Genomic DNA, 26697 nt, shown 5'->3' with positions numbered 1-26697 from the left:
CTGAAGAAGGCTCCCCACCAGAAAAGTCATCTCTCCGTGTTCCCCAGAGATGCTGCCTCACCTGCGTTACTCCAGCATTTTGTGTCTTTTTTTTAGAGACACAGCGTGGAAACAGGCCCTTCGGTCCACTGAGTCCGCACCAACCAGTGGTCACCCTGTACACTAGCATTACCCTACACACTAGGGACAATTTACAATTTTTACCAAAGCCAATTAACCTACAAACCTGCACGTGTTTGAAGCGTGGGAGGAAATTGAAGCAGCCAGAGATGAATTTCACTGTGACTTGTCACATGTGACAATAATGTATTCATTCATTCATTCACGCAGTCATGAAGAGAGCGAAAAACTCAGTACAGACAACACCCATAGTCAGGTTAGAACCCAGGTCCCTGGCGCAGTACGGCAGCAACTCTACCTCTGCATCACTGTGCTGCCCTGAAGGAGAATCAAGAATTGGCATTAAATGCTGGCCTTCCAATTATACTTCCCAGACAATAATAAGTCTAAGCCACCAGAGGAAATACTTTGCTTTTTTCTGGGGTTACTAACAGTAGCTGTCAGGAAATGTCTTGCATTCTGGGAAAACTGTTTTTCCTCATTGTTCATCTATGGATTGTTGCAGATGGCTGAAGGAAGCTGGTCAGGGGAGTGGTGGGAAATTTATTATAAGATGCATTTATAGAACTAGGTCTGTTATTGGTCTGAAAAAATCTTTTGAAGTTGGGGACAAAAATAAAACAATCTACTTACTCCAAGGAAGTAGAATTGTCAGATGGAGTTGAATGAGAATGAAATATTCTTCCAGTCCTTAATAATAGTCTCCACAAATTCAGCTCCACTTTAATGGACTACTTTAGATGTACTCAGGATACTAAAGGATGACATATATACTGCCAAAGATAGCCACATTATAAAATATATCTTCTTACTTGTCTACTTGTGATGATGTACATAAACTCCGAGGGTCGCCATCTTGTCGTGCTGGAGAAGCTTGCATGTGCTTAAGATCCTGAGAGCCAAACTATGCTCCTGGCAGCGTCAACAATGGTGAGCATGTCAATAGGAAGTTCGAAGTTTCCAGACTAAGTGTGACCCAAGAAGACATCCTCAACGGTAAACAGGTGGAGGATGGTGGCTGGCCAGCAGGTGGAACACCACGATTAACTGAGAAGGTTCAAGGTGGCTCTGGGCCTGTACTCGCTGGACTTTAGAAGGGATGAGGGGGATCTCATTGAAACTTACCGAATAATGAAAGGTCTGGATGGAGTGAATGTGGAGAGGATGTTTCTGGTAGTGGCATAGCCTCAGAATAAAAGGATGTACTTTTAGAATGGAATGAGGAAGAACTTCCTTAGCCAGAGGGTGGTGAATCAATGGAATTCATTGCCATTGATGATTGCAGAGGACAAAACATTGTGTATTTTAAAGCAGAGATTTGATAGGTTCTTGATTAGTAAGGGGGTCAAAGGTTACAGGGAGAAGGCAGGAGAATGTGGTTGAGAGGGAAATATAGAACAGCCATGGTCGAATGGCAGAGCAGACTTGATGGGTCACATAGCCTAATTCTGTCCCTATGTCTTGTGATCTTTACGGTCTTAGGTTGCAGCAGCGAGAGAGACCCCTAACCATCGTGGAGTCACTGCTGTGGGACCTGGATCTCTCTCCGCTAAGGACCGTGTGGTGGCTGTCCGTGCACCAGTCTCCCTATGTTAGAAGGCAGGCAGACATCCAAATGGAGGGTGTTTGTAAGAGATTCTTTACAAAGTCTAGAATGAACTTTTATTAAGATCATAAAGAGAGACAGCTATACACAGCTGTGCTTATACATCAGCTTACGTACTAACTGCCGTAGCATTATGACAGGCTGTCAAGAGTACAGTACTCATGACGCCCAAAACCCGGACTGGATAATATGGTGGAATATGTGGCATGCATAACATGTGTAGTGGAGATTATATAGGCATGGATTAATATGGTTAATCTACATCCTTCCTCTTGAAGAAGCAATGCATAATTAAAAAACAGTTGGCAGAATATATTGTAAAGCACCAATATAGGGCGAGTGCACTTTACTGATACATTGTGCTAGTGCTAGTGCGTAAAATAAAGCAAGTCGTACACAGACATAGCTGGTGAATTTTCCAATTCTCGGGTTCAGCTTGCAAACACGTCCTGCATGTATACGGTAGTGCCCGTCTTCTTCCTTCACTGGAGATTGAACAGGAGAAGGTACCGGTCTTGCCGGCATTGTGGGCGAAAGCGGGGACTGTAGTGGCAGCGGCCGGAGCGTTGAGGCAGCTGGCGAGGCAATCGGACTCGAGTCACCCGGCGGCCGGACTGGATTATGTGGTGGAATGTGTGGCATGCATAATATGTGTAGTGGAGATTATATAGGCATGGGTTAATATGGTTAATCTACAGAGGGACATGCCAGTATAACGATTGTGGCTCCAGGATCGGCAGATGATAATGAAACAAAGCATGAATAATATCATGAGGATTTTATCAAAAGCCTTAAAACTGCTTATATACGGCACTGACTTTAAACACCGCAGAGCCTGGGATCTTTCGCCGAGATTGCCAGTGTTGGAGCTCCGCCCAGCGCGGCTTGTAGACTTCGGGAGCCGCGGTCTCCGGTAGCAAGCGGCAGTTTCAGAATTCCAAGCCGCTGAGAGCGCTCTTCCGATGCCGGAATTCCATCATTCCGACGAGAGGGCCTGAAACATCGGGCCGCCGTAGCGGCGACTGCGGAGGCCTCAATGGGCCCCGACCACGGGTGAACAATGAGGAAGTGGACTGAACTTTGCTGCCTTCCATCACAGTGGGAAACGTTAATCCTGCTGTGGGAGGATGTTTTTTATGTTTAATGTTAAATTTTATAATGTTGTTTTTATATTATCTGTGTGCTGCAATGGCAACTCAAATTTCACTACACCAATTGGTGTATGTGACAATAAATGTCCTGTGTTCTTTGGTCATTTCTGAGGGCATTTTAAAGTGTCAATCACAAGGGCCGGTTCTGGTGTTGCACTTAGGCTAAACTAACTCCGGAAGACAGAATTCCTCTCCTGATGGATGCCAAAAGTGCTTTTGAGCACCAATCGGGTTGTTTTGTGGTCTGAAGAAGGGTCTCGACCCGTAACGTCACCTATTCCTTCGCTCCATAGATGCTGCCTCACCCTCCGAGTTTCTCCAGCATTTCTATCTACCTTTGGTAGTTTTCAAATGTCATCTTTGCTAAGACTTATAATTTTCGTGAATTCTGAATTATTAATTACATTCAAGTTTCAACTACCATCAGGGATTTAGCAATCAGGTCAATTGTTAGTCCAGGCTTCCACATTTCTGATTGGGTAACTTAACCATTGAACTACTCTGTATAGGTCCACCACTGGTTTTCCCGCACCCTTGGTTCCAGAACCATGCTGGATTATCCATTTTGCCGGACCAACAGTGATCAAGGCCTCAGGGGGGTTCGAGATAACAGCCTGCAAGTCGGCCAGGGAAGTCGGCAATGGGAATGGATCTGCCGGCTATGGTCTGGCCTGAGTTCCAGAGCTGCACCTGCAGGGGAAAATTTGACCCGCCGATCACAGCGGAAGTCCCAATGAGATTAAGATTGGTCGCCTCACCCGGCCTGGCCGCCACATTTTCAGGGGGTTTTCCAGGGAGATTTCAAGTACGCTCTTGTAATTTTGGCCAGGTTAAAAAAAGGAGCCAGACTACCAGTTGCTGGAAAATCAGTGATGGACCTGTACTACATAAACAAAACTAAAATTGGAGGCACTCAGCATGTATTCAACATTTGTGGAGAGAGGAAAACAGAGTTAATGTTTCTGGTTGATGACCTTTCATTGGAACCATACAGATGACAGGAGAAATTGAGAAGGCTTTGAAAGGTTATGCAAAATCCTGAACTTTATAAACAGTGGGGCAGCTGACAAAATCAAGATAGTTATGCAAAACCTCATCTCTGCTAAGCCCACGTTTAAGTCTGTGTTGAATCCTGCACACAATGAATTAAATACGAAGGATAAAAGGCCAGGTGAGGGTGCAGGAAAGATGTATCAGAATACTAGGAATCAAAAGATGCTCATGCGAGGAAATGATTAAAAACCCCAGATGTTTTCACGTGCCAGAGAAGGCTTGGAAGAGGTTTACAAAATCAGGAAAAGGTGGCATAAGGAAACATTTTTTACACAGTGAGCTCTTGTGATCGGGAACATGGTGTACAAAAGCAAAACTTAAAAGGAAATTGCACAAAGGGGAGCAAGCAAGGTTAGGGAGCTAATTAGGTAACTTTTTGAATGAGGTCGTACAGGTGCAATGGCTGTTTAATTCAACGCTGCCACAATTTATGTTTGAAACAGGCAAAAATCACCTAAATGCAGAAAAATATATAAATGTGATATGCAATTCTTGACATTATAAAACACAACTTTGTAATTGCTACCCATAATTAAGAAACAGAACTTATTGCTTTACAATAATGTTAATATTTAAATCCTAATAATTATCTGTTCCAAACAGTTAAATAATTCTTGTTATCATTTAACTTTCATACATAAAACATGCTTTGTTACAGAATTATGGTTTGCTCGAAATTCGTGCTGTGAATCATCACGGTAAATGCATAAGTAGTTGAAAGAAAAAGGGTTACACACATAAATGAGAATCACCTGCACTGCACACGTTTCTGTATTACTTGGACCTTAAATCTGCTTCATGAAACCTGTTTAATGACATTTTGCCTGTTTATTCTGCAGCCTAACATTTAAAGACCCATAAAGTTCTCTGATATGCAGGGTGTGCAAGACCAATCCTGGATGACAGCTTGCACTCTATTAAAGTTTTCAATGAAAAACAGATGTCAGTTAGATGAGGTCCCATATTTAACACACCACTAAAAACAGAGTAGTGCATGTGTTTAGACCTTGCAAGAATCTCTAAAGCACTTAAAGAAATACAATACAATGAATCATCCAGCATTTTTACTGGTATGTACATCTTAACTGCTTCCCATTATAAGTGTTGTATTTATAGCAGGTGAACATCTGCTTCCTGCCAATTAATGCTCACTTCCGTTTTTCTTGCTAATGTGTGTCACAGGCAGCTGTGGAGCACGTGGTCTTGCCAGACTCATTGCAAGTTAAATGGTTCTAATTTATGTTGCAATTAACTCTGGAGGTCCTAAAGTCTAAGATAAATAAAATAATTAACGCTTGCATATCATGTTACTTCCAAAGAGTTGTCAGTTAAACAATATAAAAACAAATTATTTGGAAAAAATGCAAGAAGATTCACGTATCTTTGTACAAATGGACACCCAGCAGCCAGGCTGAGGCTGCTTTTAGGTCTTTTGTTTTTTTCATTTTCCAGAATTTCTTTTGAGCTAAATAATCCAAACACAGGTGATAATGACTCAAAATGTGGCTTCAGCTCAGATATTACCCCTGGTCTAGTCATCCTATCTTGTAATGGATTTTCCTCATGGTTCAATCAGTAGAGCAGATTTGAATAAGCTTCTGAACATCTAGCTATACATTTAATACTGTTCTCTGTTACCAAAGGGAGAACTTTAACTTGTTGCTGTGATTACCAGCTTTGCTATTCATCCCGTTACTTGTGATATCCTTTATCACCTGGTTTGAGTTTTTAAGACAAAGTTTTCAACAACTCGTTCCAAAAACAGGAGTACTGATTAGGGGCACTGATTGTGGATGATCAGCCATGATCACATTGAATGACGGTGCTGGCTCAAAGGGCCGAATGGCCTCCTCCTCCTGCACCTATTGTCTATATTGGTCCATGCCTTCCCAAAGTTCATCTTATATTTGACCACCATGGACTTTTTCAGTTCTGTTTCTGGTGACTCTGTCCACTGCTTGTCTATCTGTGTTTGATTGACTTAATCATGATTAATCACACTAATTCTATCAATCGTTAGCTCTTTTAGCAACTTTCTGCATTTAAACATGAAGATAGTTCCATTTAAGATATATTTTGGATTGCGAGGATGCCATTAGAATGTAAATCTTCAGACAATGCTGGTTGACAGGAATAGGATAAGAAATCCTTGGATCATCTGAAAATGAAACCGTGGAATAAACTTTGTAATAAAACGTTGGTGTTGGGGTAACAGGATACATGCAAGCGGAGTAGACTTGGCCAAATGTCCTAATTTTGCTCATATTGCAAGAACTCCACAATCAAAGTAGATACTGTAGATGTTAACATCCACATTCTTACCCAACAATTTCCCTCAGTCCCTCTTCCCCTGATGTCCCTCCCTGTCACAGATCAATTTCTCTCCTTTCCTTCCTTCGCAGACTCACTCAATGTTTCTCCCACCCCCTCCCTAAACTCTGTACTCTCTCTCTCCCAACTCACTCTAGCTCCCAACCCACTAACCACACCTCACCCTCCCACTAGCTATCTCCCCTGATTTCTGGTCACAGCTGCTCATCCTCTCCCAGTAACAGGGCACCCTGCAGCTGTTGCCTACACCCCCACTCACCCCAAGTCCCAGCAGATGTGGCACCAAGGCTGTGGTCTGCCACAGACCAAACACCCACCCTAGTTATTTTCACAGATAAAGTTAGCAGGAGCCCCAACAGCTCATCCATTGCCACCAGATGCGAGCTCTGCTGTGAGTTAAGGGACAAAACGACAGTAGTCAAGTGTGGCAAGCCATGCTTGTAGGATAAACCTCAATTCTAACATCTCCCTATTCTCCAGTAAAACACAGTTCAAAACCCCTGTGAGATCATGATTCAAGGTTCAAGAAGCAGTACCTTCGAATCAACACAAAGTGGACATGAATTGTTGTGTTTGCCACATGCCTGTAGCCACTCCGTGCAAGTTCATCTGCCTCCGTCCAGCTTTATATGGCTTGAACACTCATTAATTGATAGCCATACCCAGTTCTTTCTCAACTTCTGTCTGTGGTGTGGAAACATATGTGGAACCATATCCTATATGGTTATTTTCCAGCATCAGTTGAAATTCCTGTTAATTCCTTTCCAGCCACCAAACACAATAAAGCAAATGATACTGGACTAGTTTGGAAAGACAATGACCCTTACCACTGGTTTGTCATTAATCCCACATGACATTTTCAACACGATATATAGTCATAACAAGCAGTACGTTTTTCAGCCACATAAGACACATGTTGATATTTGTCACTAAACTGGCTGTTTCCAATTATTTAAATGACCTTTTACTCCTGATCCCAAGCAGGAAATAATAACCCGAGCTGTTCTGTCATGTAATCAAGAGCTTTGGTTTGTCAGCACAGTAGTTTCCAGCCCCAATCTGTTTAGGATCTTGTGGATACCTTATTAAATACAATAAAATCGAGAAACGATTTGTGGCAATTTGGTCATGGAGACTTTGGTCATGGAGACTTTGACCAAAAGAATAATATTAACTACAGTCAACAAGATCAAGCACATCAGGGCCAGGAAGTTTAGCTTTTGCGATTAATGATTTCCCTATTCATAAATACTTGGATAATAAAAACACATATGACAGGCTGTAGCTCCACATTCAACACCATCAACCACTCCAAACCTATTACCAACTGTATCTCTGTGCATCCCTTCATAACTGGATCCTTAACTTCTTCACTGATGGAGGCAGGGGAACTCATATTGGGAAATGAATAAGCAATATTTTCCGAAGGTACACAAAATTGCTGGGGAAACTCAGCGGGTGTACCTTCGATATTCCAGCATCTGCAGTTCCTTTTTGAAAGCAATATTTTCCATTCATTTTCAAACGGAAACACCGAAAACCTTCAAGAAATAGTGGAGCTTAAATACAGAGAAGGGCTTGTTGAATATCAATTAAAAAATCTGCATTGGAGAGATTAAAGCGAATGAAAAAAATTCCAAGGACTTAATAACCTGCATTCTAGGATTTAGAAGGAGGCGTCTGGTGCCATTATTGCAGATTTCAATGTCGCAAATATCATCCTGCTAATTAATAAAGGGGAGAGAGAGAAATAAAAACAGAGAACTATAGACCAGTTAACTTGACATCAAAAGTGGGGAAATTGCTGGAATTCATCAAGGAAATTACAACAAGCCACTTGGAAATAATAAGATTTAGCCGAATCATCATAAAGCAAGTAGGATAAAAAAAAAAATTGAAATATTTCCGTTACCAGCAAATTAGACAAACTGGGCCAATTGATATGGTGTATTTGGACTTTCAGCAGGCTTTTGGCAAGGGTGAGGAGAGGAGAGGAGAGGAGCGTTGGTTTGTGGGAAGTGCTCCAGTACATCAAGCATGCACGCATTGGACTTTGAATAATGGTGCCAAAACATGGCAGCACCAGCATGTGTAATATATGTTTAAAAAAATTCACTGTGCATTTGAATATGTGACAAATAAACCACCACTGTACCATTGAGGCGTCATAGAAAAAATATATTGACCAAAATTAGGATGCACAGTATTGAACTGTAATATATGGAGTGTTTAAGAAGGAACTGCAGATGCTGGAAAATCGAAGGTACACAAAAAAGCTGGAGAAACTCAGCGGGTGCAGCAGCATCTATGGAGCGAAGGAAATAGGCAACGTTTCGGGCCGAAACCGGCCCGAAACGTTGCCTATTTCCTTCGCTCCATAGATGCTGCTGCACCCGCTGAGTTTCTCCACCTGTAATATATGGAGGTTTTGTGGTTAAGCATATTGAAAATTGGGATCCATAGGTTTTTACATATTAAGGGAATTCCGGGAAAGGGGCAAAGCCCCTGATGGTGGATGATCAGCCATGATCACAGTGAGTGGTCTACTCCTGCACCTATTGTCTATTTTCTATAGTGCACTGAAGTAAAAGATTAGTCATGATCTCACGTAATGGCAGAGCAGGAAACATGCCTAATCCTGCTTACATATCACAAGTTCTTTACAAAGCTGAAATAATTTCTAAATGTCATTGATGGATGTAGTGATCTGAAGGAAAGAAAAATTTCATGGTTCAGCTGTACATTGTGTTATAAATAAAACTCCAATGTTATTTTCTTCAAAATTTATTCCAAGTACAGAACTAAAGAATGAGGAACTGACATCACAATTCTTAAATTAAGTTGCGAAATATTCAAAATTGTACTTTAAAGTTTTTACATGACCGATCATTGACCAGATATTCAATACCGGCAAAGGTCATTTAGGGCTTAAAATCTTACATTTATAGAAAGGGTATGTTGACATCTAATATTTAAAATTACAATGCACAATTTTCACTGGATACAAGCGTAATAATTAGAAAAACACTGAATCATAAGACATTTTTGGAAATTGAACTTTTGTCATAGATCAGATTTGTAATTCTTTAAGTTTCTATATTTATGATTGCAACACATAACAGATGAAACTAATTAAAAGAGATAAAAAGTAACAAATGCGCATTGGTGACCAAATGATAAGATACACACTGATCTGAGCGATAATAACAGCCAGGACACTTCAGTGTATAGTTTTATTTATCGAGATATCGGAGGTATTTCCATTATTCCAGTTTTAAATTTATTTTATTGAACGAGGCCAAGCATATAATCTGTCAGAGTGTTGGTCTAATCATGTGGTGTCATTGTTCTCTTTCCAATGCTGGCAAGTGCCTACATATTCAACATATTGGAAATTGGGCAAAACCATCTAATCATATTTTATCTACCACTGGGGCTTCTCCTTGTTCCAAAGCAAGGCAAGAGGAGAATAATCATATAGTCTTAGTACAATTTTTCAATAATGTATATTGAACATGATCATGAGGTAAAAGTACAGTATTCAAACCATAAGCAAATGTAATGGCTCATTTTATATTTCAACTGATTTTTATGAGTCCAAATATGGGTATTCAAAAATATTTACATTTATATCTTTTTAACAATGACTGTGGAAAAAATAGCAATATAATGGTAAAGATGACTTGTGAAAAACCAAAAAAATGCCACATATCAAGTTAAATTATTTTTTTACTTATTCCTAATGAGATTTTTTACAGAATCAAAATACTTATAACCATATAACCATATAACAATTACAGCACGGAAACAGGCCATCTCGGCCCTACAAGTCCGTGCCGAACAACTTGGTGGAAGTATGCAACGATACAGTGTAATGATAGTTTCAATGCGAGAAGGAGCATGTAATATGCAGGTGCAGGCTCGAAGGGCCGAATGGCCTACTCCTGCACCTAATATGCAGGTGCAGGCTCGAAGGGCCGAATGGCCTACTCCTGCACCTAATTTCTATAATACTCTTCACTAAATCATCTGAGCAGCCAGTCCACCACTTTCAGAAAGCACAGTAGCATAAAAACATTTTGTTTGCATCAGCTTTATATGGCAATCAGTAGTAAATTAAGAAGCCCCACAAATATGTATTTCATACATTAAGATCATTCTTGTAGTCGCAAGGCAATTCTTTATAGGATATATAGAATACAGCAGAATTATGGCAACTGTTGGAAGTAGGTTGCGTATGAAAATTTAATTCCAATGTTATCCCAAGATACTTTAAATTATCCATTAAACTGCTTTTGTTATTTTACAACGAATAGTCATATCCAAGTTTTTTGCAGCTAAGGTTAGAGCATTACGGTTATGTAGGAGAAAATAACTTATGGTTTGTGCCTTGTGTTGATTAGACAAACATTTTATAGCATAATGCATTAAATATGTACATTAGCCTGCATGGAAATTTGCAGAGAAAAAAGTACAGTAACTGATTTTTAAACACATTTATTTGATTGTCAGGTTGCATATATTATTTTAAAAAGCATTCGACAATAAAATGAATTGAGTATGTCAATTTTGTTACAAAAGTTTGCTTTAAATCCATATGTTATATGTTTAAAATGAATTCAATTGCTCTCAATCCAATTCTTCCAATTAAAAAAACTTGCAATACAAACTAATTTTTATTCGGTTGGGGGTGTAGGGGTAGGGGTAGTGAGCGTTGAGAAGAAATCAGAATGGTTGCCTAAATCGAAATCTGATGATCAACACAAAAGTATGACCATTCCATGATAATCATGTAGTTCTGTCCTGAAGTTCATGAACTTTGGCCCCCCATTGTTATCATAAAACTGCAAGCAAAACATACTCAACATACAAACCAATGGAATATTGATACGTTTGACGCTCCAACTTTGGATGTGTTCTAATCAGAGTCCTCATCGTCAAGATATTCCTCTGCATTACCTGCAGCCATTATGATACCTGAAAGGAGAAGTGCTTTAAGTTACAAGTTTGTAGGTAGCTTAAATGTTCCAATAAAGGCAACATATAAATAACTAAACAATGGATTAAGTTTAAAGGAGATTTGCGAAACAACTTTTTTGTTTTATATACACAGGGTGGCGAGTACTAGCAACGTGGTGCCAGGGTTGGTGGTTGTTTAGTTTAGATTATTATTGTCATGTGTTCCGAGGCACAGTGAAAAGCTTTTTGTCGCGTGCTATCTAGTCAGCAGAAAGACAATACATGATTACATTCGAGTAATTTACTGTGTATAGGTACACGATAAGGGAATAACGTTTAGTGCAAGGTGAATCCAGCAAAGTCCGATCAAGGATAGTCTGAGGGTCACCAAAGAAGTAGATGGTAGTGCACTGCTCTCTGGTTGTGGTAGGATGATTCAGTTGCCTGATAACAGCTGGAAAGAAACTGTCCCTGAATCTGGTGGTGTGTGTTTCACACTTCTATACCTTTTGCCTGATGGGAGTGGGGAGAAGGAGTGGCCAGAGTGTGACTCGTCCTTGATTATGTAGCTGGCCTTGCCGAGGTATAAATGGAGTCAATAGAAAGGAGGTTGGTTTGTGGGATGGTCTTGGCTGCATCCACAATTCACGGCAATTTTTTGAGGTCTTGGATGGAGCTGTTCCCAAACCAAGCAGCAATGCATCCTGATAAAATGCTTTCTATGATGCATCTGTAGAAGTTATTGTGAGTTGTAGGGAACATGCCAAACTTCCTAAGCCTTCTAAGAAAGTAATGTGTCAGTCTATGAAAGTAAGCATGCAGGTTCAGCAGGCAGTGAAGAAAGCGAATGGAATGTTGGCCTTTATAACAAGAGGAGTATAGGAGCAAAGAGGTCCTTCTGCAGTTGTACAGGGCCCTAGTGAGACCACACCTGGAGTATTGTGTGCAGTTTTGGTCCCGTAATTTGAGGAAGGACATTCTTGCTATTGAGGGAGTGCAGCGTAGGTTTACAAGGTTTATTCCCGGGATGGCGGGACTGTCATATGCTGCGAGAATGGAGCAGCTGGGCTTGTACACTCTGGAGTTTCGAAGGATGAGAGGGTATCTCATTGAAACATATAAGATTGTTAAGGGTTTGGACATGCTAGAGGCAGGAAACATGTTCCCGATGTTGGGGGAGTCCAGAACCAGGGGCCATAGTTTAAGGATAAGGGGTAAGCCATTTAGAATGGAGACGAGGAAACACTTTTTCTCACAGAGAGTTGTGAGTCTGTGGAATTCTCCGCCTCAAAGAGGGCGGTGGAGGCCAGTTATCTGGATACTTTCAAGAGAGAGCTAGATAGGGCTCTTAAAGATAGCGGAGTCAGGGGATATGGGGAGAAGGCAGGAACGGGGTACTGATTGTGGATGATCAGCCATGATCACATTGAATGGCGGTGCTGGCTCGAAGGGCCGAATGGCCTACTCCTGCACCTATTGTCTATTGGAAGTACAGGTGGTGGTGTGCTTTCTTGGTCATCACTTCAATATGGGTGGTCCAGGAAAAGTTGTTGGCAATATTGACTCCTAGGAATCTCTACTTCGGTACCGTCAATGCTAACTGGGGTATGTGTACTGCTTCGCTTCCTGAAGTCGATCACTATCTCCTTTGTCTTGCTGACATTGAGAGAAAGGTTGTTGTCTTGATACCATGTTCTCGATCTCCTTCCTATACTCTGTCTCATCTTATTGGATATCTGGCCCACAATGGTGGTGTTGCCTGCAAATTTGAAAATTTAATTCGGTTTGTACATGGCTCCACAGTTGTGGGTGTACAAGGAGTAAAGAAGGGGGCTGAGAACACATCTTGTAGAGTCCCTGTGTTGAGGATTATTGTAGTGGATAATCTGTCCCCTATGCTCACTGATTGGGGTCTATTGGTCAGGAAGCCGGGTTAAGATAATTTTGAATATGGACATGGATATGCAGATTGGATATATACTAGATGCAGGTAGAAAAGTGATGGTTTTGGCATCATGTTTGGCACAGATATTGTGGGCCGAAGGGCCTGTTCTTGTGCTGTACACCTTCTATATTCTAAATACCCTCACATCCCTTCTCTCTTTGGCAGAGACCTGCAACACATAATCACTGCTCTCCCAAACTTAACTGAACCAAAGCCCCGAGGTGCATTATGGAGTGACCCGACAAACCAAAACCCCTTAGTTTAGCTAGCATTCCAAACTATTAAAGGACAGTTTTCTGATTAGTAGGGTTCTCATTATCTGTCAGGTACTTTAAATTAATTATTTTTTCAAATAATTGACATATACCGTACAAATGAAATGTAACTAAAATCAGTTTGTAATACATGGTTAAAGTTATGAGCTTTCCATGTTGACTATTCTTTGCTCCTTATAAACTGTGATAGTTAACTGCAACACTATTTTTCAAACATTTGAAATACATTTTACAAATGCCATTTATCCAAAATCAGTTTGCAATTAATGGCTAAAGTTATGAAGTTACCATGTTGACAATTCTTTGCTCCTTATAAACGGTGATAGTTAATTGCAACTACAAATAGTAGGAATGTTACAAAATGTTGAGATTTTAAAAAATCAAGCCTGTAATTTATCCCATCAGATAATGCATAAAAAGAACGTTAATTTGATACCTAATTCACTTTCATATCTTCAGTATTTAAAAAGCTATGGTCATTTTCATACTCGCACAGGCAGTGGCAGATCTGTAGCGCTGCTGATGGTAGGTTTTGTAACAACGCTACAAATAGTTCTCAACTTTGAAGGCTCCAGATAAAAGCTACCACCTTGTAAAGTGTGGGATGACAAATAACTGGAGAAGCAAATGATAGGAGCCAAAGTGGTTATTAAATCTCATACCCATTAAATTAAATAACTAAGTTGCAAATATTTACAGAATCACACATGTTTATACTTGAATTGAGTAGTTTGGCACCACATTCAAATTATTTTATGTGCAGATGGATTTATTAGGATAAAATAAAATGCTGCATTCTTCTTTGATAGAAGCCTTTTAAAAAAAAAATCTTGTGTGAAATTGACAATGGCAAAACCAAGTGAAACGTTGGGCAAAATTGCTCCGAATTGTTGGTCATCGTGACATTTTCCTCTGCCATTATTGCCAGTCTTCTCATAGTGCTGTCCCTGTAAACCAGCACATCGCTAATCTTTATTACTGGAGCTCTCAGCTCTTTGAATGTTGGTAATTTTATGCTAACCTTTCTTCAATCTACTCATTGGAGTCTTTCCAATAAGATTTCCAGCCCTCCCAGAATATCAAAGTGCTCTTTCAAAGTTATTGTGATGAAGGTAGATTATTCCATCTCTACCCGTCTGCAGCTATTGAGAGGGTTGAGAGAACCACTTTCCTTGAACACTTCCTTCAGCTGGATGGGGACTACACTGGACGCAGTTCTTCCTGTATCTTTTAGCTTAGTTTAGAGATACAGTAGAGAACAGTCCCTTGGGCTCACAAAGTCCATGCTGATCACCCGTTCATACTAGTTCTATGTTATCCCCACTTTCGCATCCACTCCCTACACACTCGGGGAAATTCAGTGACCTATAAAAGTGCATGTCTTTGGGATATGGGAGGAAACCAGAGCATGCGGAGGAAATCCATACGATCACAGGGAGAATGTGCAGGTCTCTAGCATTGTGAGACAGCAACTCTATCAGCTGCACCTCTGTGCTGCCACCATCTATTCTGTATTCACCAGCATCCAAACATAATGCCAGTTTCCACAAGCATGTCAACAATTTTGCCATTATCTCTCTCAATTCCCCTCTCTTCAAAGTGTCAAACTGCTCAAATGGCATCAAATATTGACCAGTCAAAACACTGAGAAAACCAGAGGCAATATCCTAGGTCCCAGTTACATACTACAATCCTCTTGTTAAAAACAGTCTAAGCCTAAATCTGACTGTGTTTGGCACTACAACTGACCTCTAAGTAAATGTTATGCCACTTATCTGCATAATTTTCAAGATAACATTCCTCACGTTGGTAGCATGACTGAGCTCCACTTCTACATTGCCCCATCTGGTGTTGAAACTTTATTACTTTAGACTATTCCAGTAGCCAGCCTCCCATGGTCTATTTTGTGTGAACTTGACAATGGGTGGCATAGTGGCGCAGCAGTAGAGTTGCTGCCTTACAGCGCCTGAGACCCAGGTTCGATGCTGATTACGGGTGCTGTCTGTACGGAGTTTGCACGTTCTCCCTGTGACCGCATGGGTTTTCTCCGGGTGCTCTGGTTTCCTCCCACACTCCAAAGACGTACAAGTTTATAGACAAACTGCCCCTAGTGTGTCGGTACTGGATTCAAAAGTGGGATAACATAGAACTAGTGTGAATGGGTGATCGATGATCAGCATAGACTCAGTAGGCTGAAGGGCCTGGTTCGACATTGTATCTTTCAAGCAATCAATCGATCGATGCCTTGATCTTTAAAAATTTATTTCTTGATTTCAAACACTTCCCTGGATACATTCCTCCAATTTATAGATCACTCTAATATCTTTCAACTCTATAACCATTATATCCGTACCAACCCTAATATGGACTTTCTGATCTTGTGTCAAGATCCTAAGCTCTGCAATTTCCTCTCCAAGCCTTACTTGTCCCTTTACCCCTTTTCTCCTTTAAGCTTTTAGTCATCTACCCTATTTCTTCATGTTGCTCACTTTAAAAGTGCACTCGCTGATACTCCTGTGAAACTTCGAGACATTGTGCCACATCGAGGGCACTATATAAATAACCAGTAGTTGATATTATAAACATAACCAGTAGCACTATGTAGTAAAATAACCAGCAGTTAAATGTTGCAGGAGAAATACTATGAAATAACCACATTAGAACCAGATTAGTATGGATGATCACCAAAACTCTCAGAGACTATGGCAAAAATTGGTGATAGTTAATATCTGTCACATCCGGATTAATGAAAATCCAAGACAGGGAGGTTAAATATAATATTGGCATTAAAATTAGGTGTACATAAACCTGGAATTTATATGGATATGCAAGGAATGGAGGGAAATGAATCACATGCAAGCAGATGAGATTAGTTGGACTTGGCATCATGTTCAGCATAGACATTATGAGCCGAAGGGCCTGTTCCTGTGCTATACTGTTCCATGTATAATATATTGAGAATCGATAATAATGGGACCAAAATAGCAGGCATTTTGGACATCCTGGTATCTAAAAAATAAAATCCAAAAGAATTGTTTTAGGTGATCAAAGCTTCTTCAGTCCTGGCTCATGGGTGAACTGAATTAGACCAGAAATATCGGAAAATCTTTACTTTTTTTTTACGAAGTGCCAACAACTTAGTTTCAGTTTAAATAAAAATTGTTAAATAAATAAAATTAAAAGAATGAGAATAAGCTTTAACTAAAATGTCAAGACAAAGCAGAGCTGTATATCTGTTGCAGGTTGGAGGAAAAATATGTTGAACACCATAGAACTTTTCTCCACACACTTCTGGGTGCAGTAATACCACATGAGAAATACATCTCTTAATTTTTCATCAGAAATTACATTTACTTTAGAATTTATTTTCATTCAAAAAACAACCTGATATTATATACAAGTACTAATTTTAAAAAAATGAGAGAAAATTATTGATTTTACTAATAATTTCCCCCTGAAACCATGCTATTTAGTGGGTCAACCCAAACTCAACCTACAGTTTTACTCCACAGCAGTGTCTCCTGATCTCAAATACATTACATACGTTTTGGCTCCTTTGCCTATGGAGATCAAGATCAAGGCTTCCTCGCCTCTGATTTCTGGCAGCTTGCCTAAGGGAGGTCAGCCCAACTCCACATTGATGGAGACTACAGTATATGCAATGGGATTAGCCTGCATTGCAATCTTTCTCAAGTGCTGCATTCATGTCAATATGGGAGTCCGAGTTAACAGACCAGGTGAGTCTCCATTCCACTTCTCACCCAATCCCTACTGCCTTCACCTCTTGCGCAGAGAACATGCTGTTCAGCAACATGCCCAGGTTACACTCACTCATGCAAGGAACACACCCCTTTTACTGCAGATCCCTTCTGCAGTGACATTGCCCCGTAGCTGGAAGAGTACTGCTTGTGGGTGCCCCTTTAAGAGCAAGTTGCAGGGATCACATTTACTGGGCTTCATGCTGACGTTCGCAAGAACTTGTAACACGACAAAAGGAAACTCAGCGCTGAAACCAACAAAATGTGTTTCAATGTAACGTTTATTAGAGAAACCCAATAATGCTGGTCAGTGAAGTTCATGCATTTTGGGTCATATTGAGAGTCACCAAACAGTTTTAATCCCAAAAGAAACATATTTGAGCAATTCCTATGTTATAAACAGAATTATTATTTAAAAAAAATCAATTTTCATGAAAATAAGTAGCTTTGAGAAACTAATCTTTCTTTTTTCATGCATCCATCGTGCATTTTCTAAGCAGTCACAGCATTTCTAGAATTGCAGCTTATTATTTCATGTGCCACAAAACATGGAAGAATGGGGCAAGCCAGTTTAGAATGGGTAAATAATCTACTTCTGCAGTGAGCAACATAGAAACATAGAAATTAGGTGCAGGAGTAGGCCATTCGGCCCTTCGAGCCTGCACCGCCATTCAATATGATCATGGCTGATCATCCAACTCAGTATCCCGTACCTGCCTTCTCTCCATACCCTCTGATCCCCTTAGCCACAAGGGCCACATCTAACTCCCTCTTAAATATAGCCAATGAACTGGCCTCGACCACCCTCTGTGGCAGAGAGTTCCAGAGATTCACCACTCTCTGTGTGAAAAAAGTTCTTCTCATCTCGGTTTTAAAGGATTTCCCCCTTATCCTTAAGCTGTGACCCCTTGTCCTGGACTTCCCCAACATCGGGAGCAATCTTCCTGCATCTAGCCTGTCCAACCCCTTAAGAATTTTGTAAGTTTCTATAAGATCCCCTCTCAATCTCCTAAATTCTAGAGAGTATAAACCAAGTCTATCCAGTCTTTCTTCATAAGACAGTCCTGACATCCCAGGAATCAGTCTGGTGAACCTTCTCTGCACTCCCTCTATGGCAATAATGTCCTTCCTCAGATTTGGAGACCAAAACTGTACGCAATACTCCAGGTGTGGTCTCACCAAGACCCTGTACAACTGCAGTAGAACCTCCCTGCTCCTATACTCAAATCCTTTTGCTATGAAAGCTAACATACCATTCGCTTTCTTCACTGCCTGCTGCACCTGCATGCCTACTTTCAATGACTGGTGTACCATGACACCCAGGTCTCGCTGCATCTCCCCTTTTCCTAGTCGGCCACCATTTAGATAATAGTCTGCTTTCCTGTTTTTGCCACCAAAATGGATAACCTCACATTTATGTGAGGTTATATACATCACAGTAACAGAGCACAAAATGTTACACTTCCAGTCACGGGCCATTCCATCACTATATTTCTGCTAAATTACTCTAAAATATTAAATAATACCAATGTGATTTGATTTTATCTAGAACAGCTTTTGCAATTAAACCTTTGGGAAACAAAGATTCAATGGATGGGGTTGTACTCCAAGCAACATGACAGGACAGTGATACCATAGTGAATCTCCCCATGTTTGGCATTATGAATGTGTGAGGTACAACAATAACTAAGCCGGGAGAGATAGGTGGATGACGAGCTGTACAGAAATCGTCCACACCAGGATGCTCAAAATAAAATTAAAATTTCTATACTTCTCTGTTAAGAAATATAATTTCAATACCAGGAGCTGTATAGGATTATTTGATGCTGAGGCAATAATCTGTTTGAAGACGGTAATTGGTGTGAAAGATGTTAATTTCCTTATCCTACGTTGGTGGATTCTCAACGAAAAATACATTTCACAGAAAACCTTCAGATGTGCGCACATGGGGAAATGTGAACCATCTAACATCCTTAGTATCTCTAGGGCAGCACATTTGCCGAGTTAGAAAGCAGTCATTGGTCCAGAAAATATTTGGAGGTTGAGTAACAAGTCACCACACCCTGTAGTTAGTGTGGACAAAGGCACACCAGTGAATGCAGTCATACAACCAACAGTAACAGGTGCAGGATAGGAAAAGGTAAAGCCAAGAAGTAGGGTAAAACTAGATGCTATCCAGAGAGAACAAAAAGCAGTACAAGAGGAGCAAGTCAATAATGTATCCGAGGGATATGTACGAGGACAGTGGTATCGATTTACAGGGTGGCAATGAGGAACAAGAGAAGTACTTAAGTGGGTGAAAGTTAGAATAGGGGTCATTTAATGACAAAAACTCCAGTTCATGCCTTGATTTTGTTTTTAGGTCTCAGGTTAGACATGCTGAACCATACCATGATCCCCCTGATGTCACAGTTACACACACCATGAAACAAAGCTTTGGGTGGGAAGGGAGTTGAAATGTATGACCCTTTTTGGAACTCATAGTGCAACTGTGGACTGAAGGTTTCACTTCTTGGCATATTTATAAGATTTCTCAGTCGAGGAGAAGGGAGAACTTCACATGAACTGAAACGGAAACTGCAAATTAAAGAATCAAAATAGATCAGCAGGAATTAAACAGAATTGAATAGGAATAAATCCACCTTTGTGAATAAAAAGGACGGGCATAATTATTGCAATTGAATCACAGCAAAAAGGTTGACTCAAAATGTACGAAAATCCTCTCAAAGGGAAAAGTGAGAGAAATTGGTGAGTAGTGAGACACTTAAAAAAATAAAAAACAAGTGTGTAGAAAGGATCTGCCGATGCTGGTGCACACCAAAGATAGACACAAAATGCTGGAATAACTCAGCGGATCAGGCAACACTGCTGGAGAAAAAGGATGGGTGATGTTTCGGGTCGAGACCCTTCTTCAAAACAAAAGTGGTGCAAAAGGTATTAAAGGGAAATGCAGAGAAGAAAAATAAATTAAAGTTACAAAATCAGATGGCAAGAATAAGTGATAACATGGAACTATACAAATAAATGTACAAAATTGGAATGTAAAGCAGGATAAATAGATGTGGAAGGAAATGAAAAAGTCATTACAATGGATACATGATCTGAGTTTGCATAAGATTTTAGAACCTAATCATTGCATTACACTTCCAAAGCGAAATGGAGATGGGAATGTTCATGAAGCATTCTACAGCACATAAGAGCAAGAGTCTCTTTGGATTTTCAAAAAGCACTGACAAGCTCTAGAAATAATGCATAAAACACAGGACACAGAAGCAGCTCTTTCACCCGCAATTTCAAACATGATGCCAAGACCAACTCTTATCTGCCCGCACATAATCCACATGCCTCCATTCCCTGTCTATCCAGAAGTATCTTAAATACTACTGTTGCTTTGGGTCAACCAACACCCCTGGCAGCACGTTCCAGGCACATACCATTCTTTGAGGGAAAAAAATCAGGGAGGAAAACAATCCAAGTGTGTCCAACTTATCCCTGTACCAAATATCCCCAACCCAGGCATCATTCTGGTAAGCACCCTCTGCATCCTTTCCAAAGCATCCACATCCTTCCTGTAACCAGAACTGAACACGATACTCAAAATGCAGCCTAACTGAAGTCCTTTAAAGCTACATCATGACTTCCTGACTCTTATACTCAATGCCCTTCATCAATACTATGAAAGGAAGCATACTCAATACTCAAGCATAAAACAATCCAAGTGTGTCCAACCTATCCCTGTCACGAATATCACCAACCCAGGCATCGTTCTGGTATGCCAATCCAAGCATCATTCTGGTGTGCCAAGCCAGGCATCATGTTTTGCCACTAAGGGAGACATGAACTTAGGCCCCAATATCTTTCTGTACATCAATGCTGACCTTCTGCGCCATCTTAGCCTTGCATCACATAATGCCATTACATACTGATAATACCATTGTATACTGGGGGAAAGGCTGGAGTTGAATATATGCAGAACATGCACACAAAAAATAGGGGCAGTTAAATATGCCATACCCCAAACTTTCCAAATATTAAAGTGGCCAAGAACTTTGAATAAGGATGAATGTAACCCAACTTATCGAAACATTCGTTAGCTGTCAAAAAAAAGTTATTCTTAAAAACATTATAATTAAAACATTAAAAAAATCATTAAAAGAACTTGAGCATACGTTTAAACTCAAGAATTATAAGAACTTCAATTAATCACTATATTCCTTACAGCTGAAGGTTGCCATTTCTGTGCCTGGTCAGCAGGTGGAATGTCCAGCTTAATTGCAACACATTTTTATTTCTTCACTGGCCTTTCCAAGGAATTAAATGGTGGACTTCAGTTGGCTGAACTGGAACTCAGCATAGAGTAGCCCACAGGAAAATGCTTGTCATAGTGTGGTTAGTTGTGCTAGCATACATTAGCAAAAACCAATCCTAGTATTTCCCATCCATAAAAAATCGTGGTTGTGGTAATCTAATTCAGGCAACCACAAACCATTCTGGGAAAACTACTCAACTCAGTCTCATGACCAAATTTGGGTACTAGAGCAAGCTTCTGAAGGCCTATGGTTTTCGAAGAGAAAGACTAACTGACCAAGGTCCTCAAGACAACAATGGAATACTGTCAAGCAACTTTAGATTCAGATTCAGATTCAGATTCAACTTTAATTGTCATTGTCAGTGTACAGTACAGAGACAACGAAATGCAGTTAGAAAATCTTCAAACAGTTCCTTTCTGAAGATAGTTCCAGACCCCCAAAAAATTGTAACATTGCATGTGGATGAAATATTGGCTAAAAGTATTATCAAACTCAAATAACCATATTAAAACAAAATCTTATAAAAGTTACTATGGTTTTATTGTTTTCATTTATAGCCGTGCTAATTAATCTTAGAAAACTACCTTGTCCATAAAAGACGTTTCGGGCCAAGACCCTTCTTCAGACTGATGTGGGGACGAGGGGGCGAGAAGAAGAAAGGAAGACAATGGACAATAGACAATAGGTGCAGGAGTAGGCCATTCGGCCCTTCGAGCCGAATTCAATGTGATCACCGCCATTCAATGTGATCATGGCTGATCATCCCCAATCAGTACCCTGTTCCTGCCTTCTCCCCATATCCCCTGACTCCACTATTTTTAAGAGCCCTATCCAGCTCTCTCTTGAAAGCATCCAGAGAACCCGCCTCCACTGCCCTCTGAGGCAGAAAATTCCACAGATTCACCACTCTCTGTGAGAAAAAGTGTTTCCTCGTCACCGTTCTAAATGGCTTACTCCTTATTCTTAAACTGTGGCCCCTAGTTCTGGACTCACCCAACATCGGGAACATTATGTTTCCTGTCTCTAGCATGTCCAAACCCTTATATGTTTCAATGAAATCCCCTCTCATCTTAAACTCCAGAGTGTACAAGCCCAGCTGCTCCATTCTCTCAACATATGACAGCCCCGCCATCCCGGGATTTAACCTTGTAAACCTACGCAGCACTCCCTCAATAGCAAGAATGTCCTTCTTCAAATTAGGGGACCAAAACTGCAGGTGTGGTCTCACTAGGGCTCTGTACAACTGCAGAAGGACCTCCTATATTCGATTCCTCTTGTTATAAAGGCCAACATGTCATTTGCTTTCTTCACTGCCTGCTGTACCTGCATGCTTACTTTCATAGACTGTACAAGGACCCCCCAGATCCCGTTATACTTCCCCTTTTCCCAACTTGACGCCATTTAGATAGTAATCTGCCTTCCTGTTTTTGCTACCAAAGTGGATAACCTCACATTTATCCGCATTAAACTTCATCTGCCATGCATCTGCCCACTCCCCCAACCTGTCCAAGTCACCCTGCATTCTCATAGCATCCTCCTCACAGTTCACACTGCCACCCAGCTTTGGGTCACCTGCAATTTTGCTAATGTTACCTTGAATCCCCTCATCCAAATTATTGATGTATATTGTAAATAGCTGCGGTCCCAGCACCGAGCCTTGCGGTACCCCACTAGTCACTGCCTGCCATTCTGAAAGGGACCCGTTAATCCCTACTCTTTGTTTCCTGTCTGCCAACCCCCTCTCTAACAATGTCAGTACTCTACCCCCAATACCATGTGCCCTAATTTTGCCCACTAATCTCCTATGTGGGGACCTTATCAAATGCTTTCTGATAGTCCAGGTACACTACATCCACTGGCTCTCCCTTGTCCCTTTTCCTAGATACATCTTCAAAAAATTCCAGAAGATTAGTCAAGCATGATTTCCCCTTCGTAAATCCATGCTGACTCGGACCGATCCTGTTACTGCTATCCAAATGTTCGGCTATCTCATCTTTTATAATTGACTCCAGCATCTTCCCCATCACCGATGTCAGGCTAACTGGTCTATAATTCCGTTTTCTCTCTCCCACCTTTCTTAAAAAGTGGGATAACATTAGCTACCCTCCAATCCACAGGAACTGATCCTGAATCTATAGAACATTGGAAAATTATCACCAATGCATCCACGATTTATAGAGCCACTTCCTTTAGCACCCTGGGTTGCAGACCATCAGGCCCTGGGGATTTATCAGCCTTCAGTCCCATCAGTCCATCCAACACCATTTCCTGCCTAATGTGGATTTCCTTCAGTTCCTCACCTTCAGTCACCCCAGTCACTTCAGTCACCCTAGATCCTCTGGCCACTACTATATCAGGATGAGGCAGAGACAGTAGGCTGTGGGAGAGCTGGGAAGGGGTGGGGAAGGAGGGAGAAAGCAAGGACTACCTGAAATTGGAGAAGTCAATGTTCATACAGCTGGGGTGTAAAGTATCCAAGCAAAGTATGAGGTACTGCTCATCCAATTTGCGGTGGGACTCACTCTGGCCATGGAGGAGGCCCAGGACAGAAAGGTCGGATTCGGAGTGGGAGGGGGAAGTTGAAGTGCTGAGCCACCGGGAGATCAGGTTGGTTAATGCGAACTGAGCGGAGGTGTTGGGCGAAGCGATCGCCAAGCCTGCGCTTGGTCTCACTGATGCAGAGGTTGACACCTAGAACAGCGGATTCAATAGATGAGGTTGGAGGAGGTGCAGGTGAACCTCTGCCTCACCTGGAAAGACGGCATGGGTCCTTGGATGGAGTCAAGGGGGTAGGTAAAGTGACAAGTGTAACATTCCCTGCGGTTGCAAGGAAAAGTACCAGGGGAGGGGGTGGTTTGGGTGGGAAAGGATGAATTGACCAAGGAGTTACGGAGGGAGCGGTCTCTGCGGAAAGCCGAAAGGGGAGGAGATGGGAAGATGTGGCCAGTGGTGGGATCCCGTTGGAGGTGGCGAAAATGTCGGAAGATTATCTGGTGTATGTGACGGCTGGTAGGGTGGAAGGGGAGGTCAAGGGAGACTCTGTCCTTGTTACGAGTGGGGGATGGGGACTGAGACCGGAGCTACGAGATATCAAGTTCAAGTGAGTTTATTGTTATGTGTCCCTGATAGGACAATGAAATTCTTGCTTTGCTTCAGCACAACAGAACATAGTAGGCATTGACTACAAAACAGATCAGTGTGTCCATATCTATATTACTAAAAGTCTGTTCTTGACCTGTTTTGGCTTTCTGTGCTGCGATTTCCGAGAGTACGCCGCCACCTACGGCCGTCATTTTTGGCCACCTCGCTCAGAGCCCCACTCCGCCGCATGTGTGCCGAGGATTTTTCCCGTCGATGAAAATTGACAGAGATATTAATGTTTTTACAAAATTCCCCATTTTCTCTGCTGCCCCCGCTGGAGGGAGGGGGGGGGGACTATAAAACTAGGAAGTGGTGTGCCTCAATCAGTCTCTGCAAGTGGTGTGCCTCAATCAGTCTCTGCAAGTGGTGTGCCTCAATCAGTCTCTGCAAGTGGTGTGCCTCAGTCAGAGCTCTGAATGACACGGAACAAATGTCTACAGCACTGTGAGTACCCTTAATTTGGTTTGAAAATGAAAATATGGTTAGAGGTAAAAAAGCACTGCCTGCAAATGGTTGTTTGGGTTTGGGTTGAAGTAAAAAGGCACTCTCTCTCCCCCCCTCCCTCTCCTCTCCCCCCACTCTCCTCCTCTCCCCTCTTATCCTCTCCCCCCCCTCCTCTCCCCCCCTCTCCTCTCCACCCCTCTCCCCTCCCCCCCTCTCCTCTCCCCCCTCTCCCCTCCCCCCATCTCCTCTCCCCCCTCTCCACCCCCCTCTCCTCTCCCCCCCTCTCCACCCCCCATCTCCTCTCTCCCCCTCTCTCTCTATCCCCTCTTTTTCTCCCCCTCCTCTCTTCCATCCCCTCTCCCACCGTCCCTCCCATAAACCCCCCTCCCCTCACCCCTACCCCATTTTCTCCACCCTCCCTCCCCCTCCCTGCTCCCCACCTCTCCCTCGCCCCTCATCTCACCCCCCTCTCTCCTCCCCCTCTCTACTCCCCCTCTCTCATCCCCCTCTCTCATCTCTCTCTCTCCCCTCCTCCCCTCCATTAGCGTGAGTGCGGGGGGGTAGTTAGTGTGTGACGTTGCATGCCGCCTCCCTCCCCACAACCGCACGTTATATAAATATATACACACATGAATAAATAAACTGATAAAGTGCAAATAACAGATAATGGGCTATTAATGTTCTGAGTATACAGTGGCTTGCAAAAGTATTCATACCCCTTGAACTTTTCCACATTTTGTCACGTTACAACCACAAACGTAAATGTATTTTATTGGGGTTTTATGTGATAGACCAACACAAAGTGGCGCATAATTGTGAATGGAAGGAAAATGATACATGGTTTACAAATTTTTTTACAAATAAAAAACTGAAAAGTGTGGCGTGCAAAAGTATTCAGCCCCCTTTACTCTGATACCCCTACATAAAATCCAGTGCAACCAATTGTCTTCAGAAGTCACCTAATTAGTAAATAGAGTCCACTTGTGTGTAATCTAATCTCAGTATAAATACAGCTGTTCTGTGAAGGCCTCAGAGGTTTGTTAGAGAACATTAGTGAACAAACAGCATCATGAAGCCCAAGGAACACACCAGACAGGCCAGGGATAAAGTTGTGGAGAAGTTTAAAGCAGGGTTAGGTTATAACCAAAAATATCCCAAGCTTTGAACATCTCACGGAGCACTGTTCAATCCATCATCCGAAAATGGAAAGAGTATGGCACAACTGCAAACCTACCAAGACATGGCCGTCCACCTAAACTGACAGGCCGGGCAAGGAGAGCATTGATCAGAGAAGCAGCCAAGAGGCCCATGGTAACTCTGGAGGAGCTGCAGAGATCCACAGCTCAGGTGGGAGAATCTGTCCACAGGACAACTATTAGTCGTGCACTCCACAAATCGGGCCTTTATGGAAGAGTGGCAAGAAGAAAGCCATTGTTGAAAAAAAGCCATAAGAAGTCCCGTTTGCAGTTTGCCACAAGCCATGAGGGGGACACAGCAAACATGTGGAGGAAGGTGCTCTGGTCAGATGAGACCAAAATTGAAGTTTTTGGCCTAAATGCAAAACGCTATGTGTGGCGGAAAACTAACACTGCACATCACCCTGA

At 41.7% G+C, this 26697-nt stretch overlaps 1 protein-coding gene across 1 annotated transcript in view; it reads right to left on the bottom strand.

Annotated features, from left to right (window-relative positions):
• Positions 1-10488: 10488 nt before the first annotated feature.
• Positions 10489-26697, bottom strand: part of ostf1 (osteoclast stimulating factor 1) — a 79955-nt gene continuing 63746 nt past the window's right edge. The window contains exon 10 of the mRNA XM_033017564.1: positions 10489-11238. Within this exon, the coding sequence (XP_032873455.1) occupies positions 11180-11238 (59 nt within the window). The 3' untranslated portion in view covers positions 10489-11179. The remainder of the gene's footprint in view (positions 11239-26697) is intronic.

Source organism: Amblyraja radiata, chromosome 3 (assembly GCF_010909765.2).
Source record: "Amblyraja radiata isolate CabotCenter1 chromosome 3, sAmbRad1.1.pri, whole genome shotgun sequence".
Classification (NCBI taxonomy): Eukaryota; Metazoa; Chordata; class Chondrichthyes; order Rajiformes; family Rajidae; genus Amblyraja; species Amblyraja radiata.
Note: the sequence above shows the minus strand (reverse complement) of the source record. Positions and strands in the feature narration are given on the sequence as shown.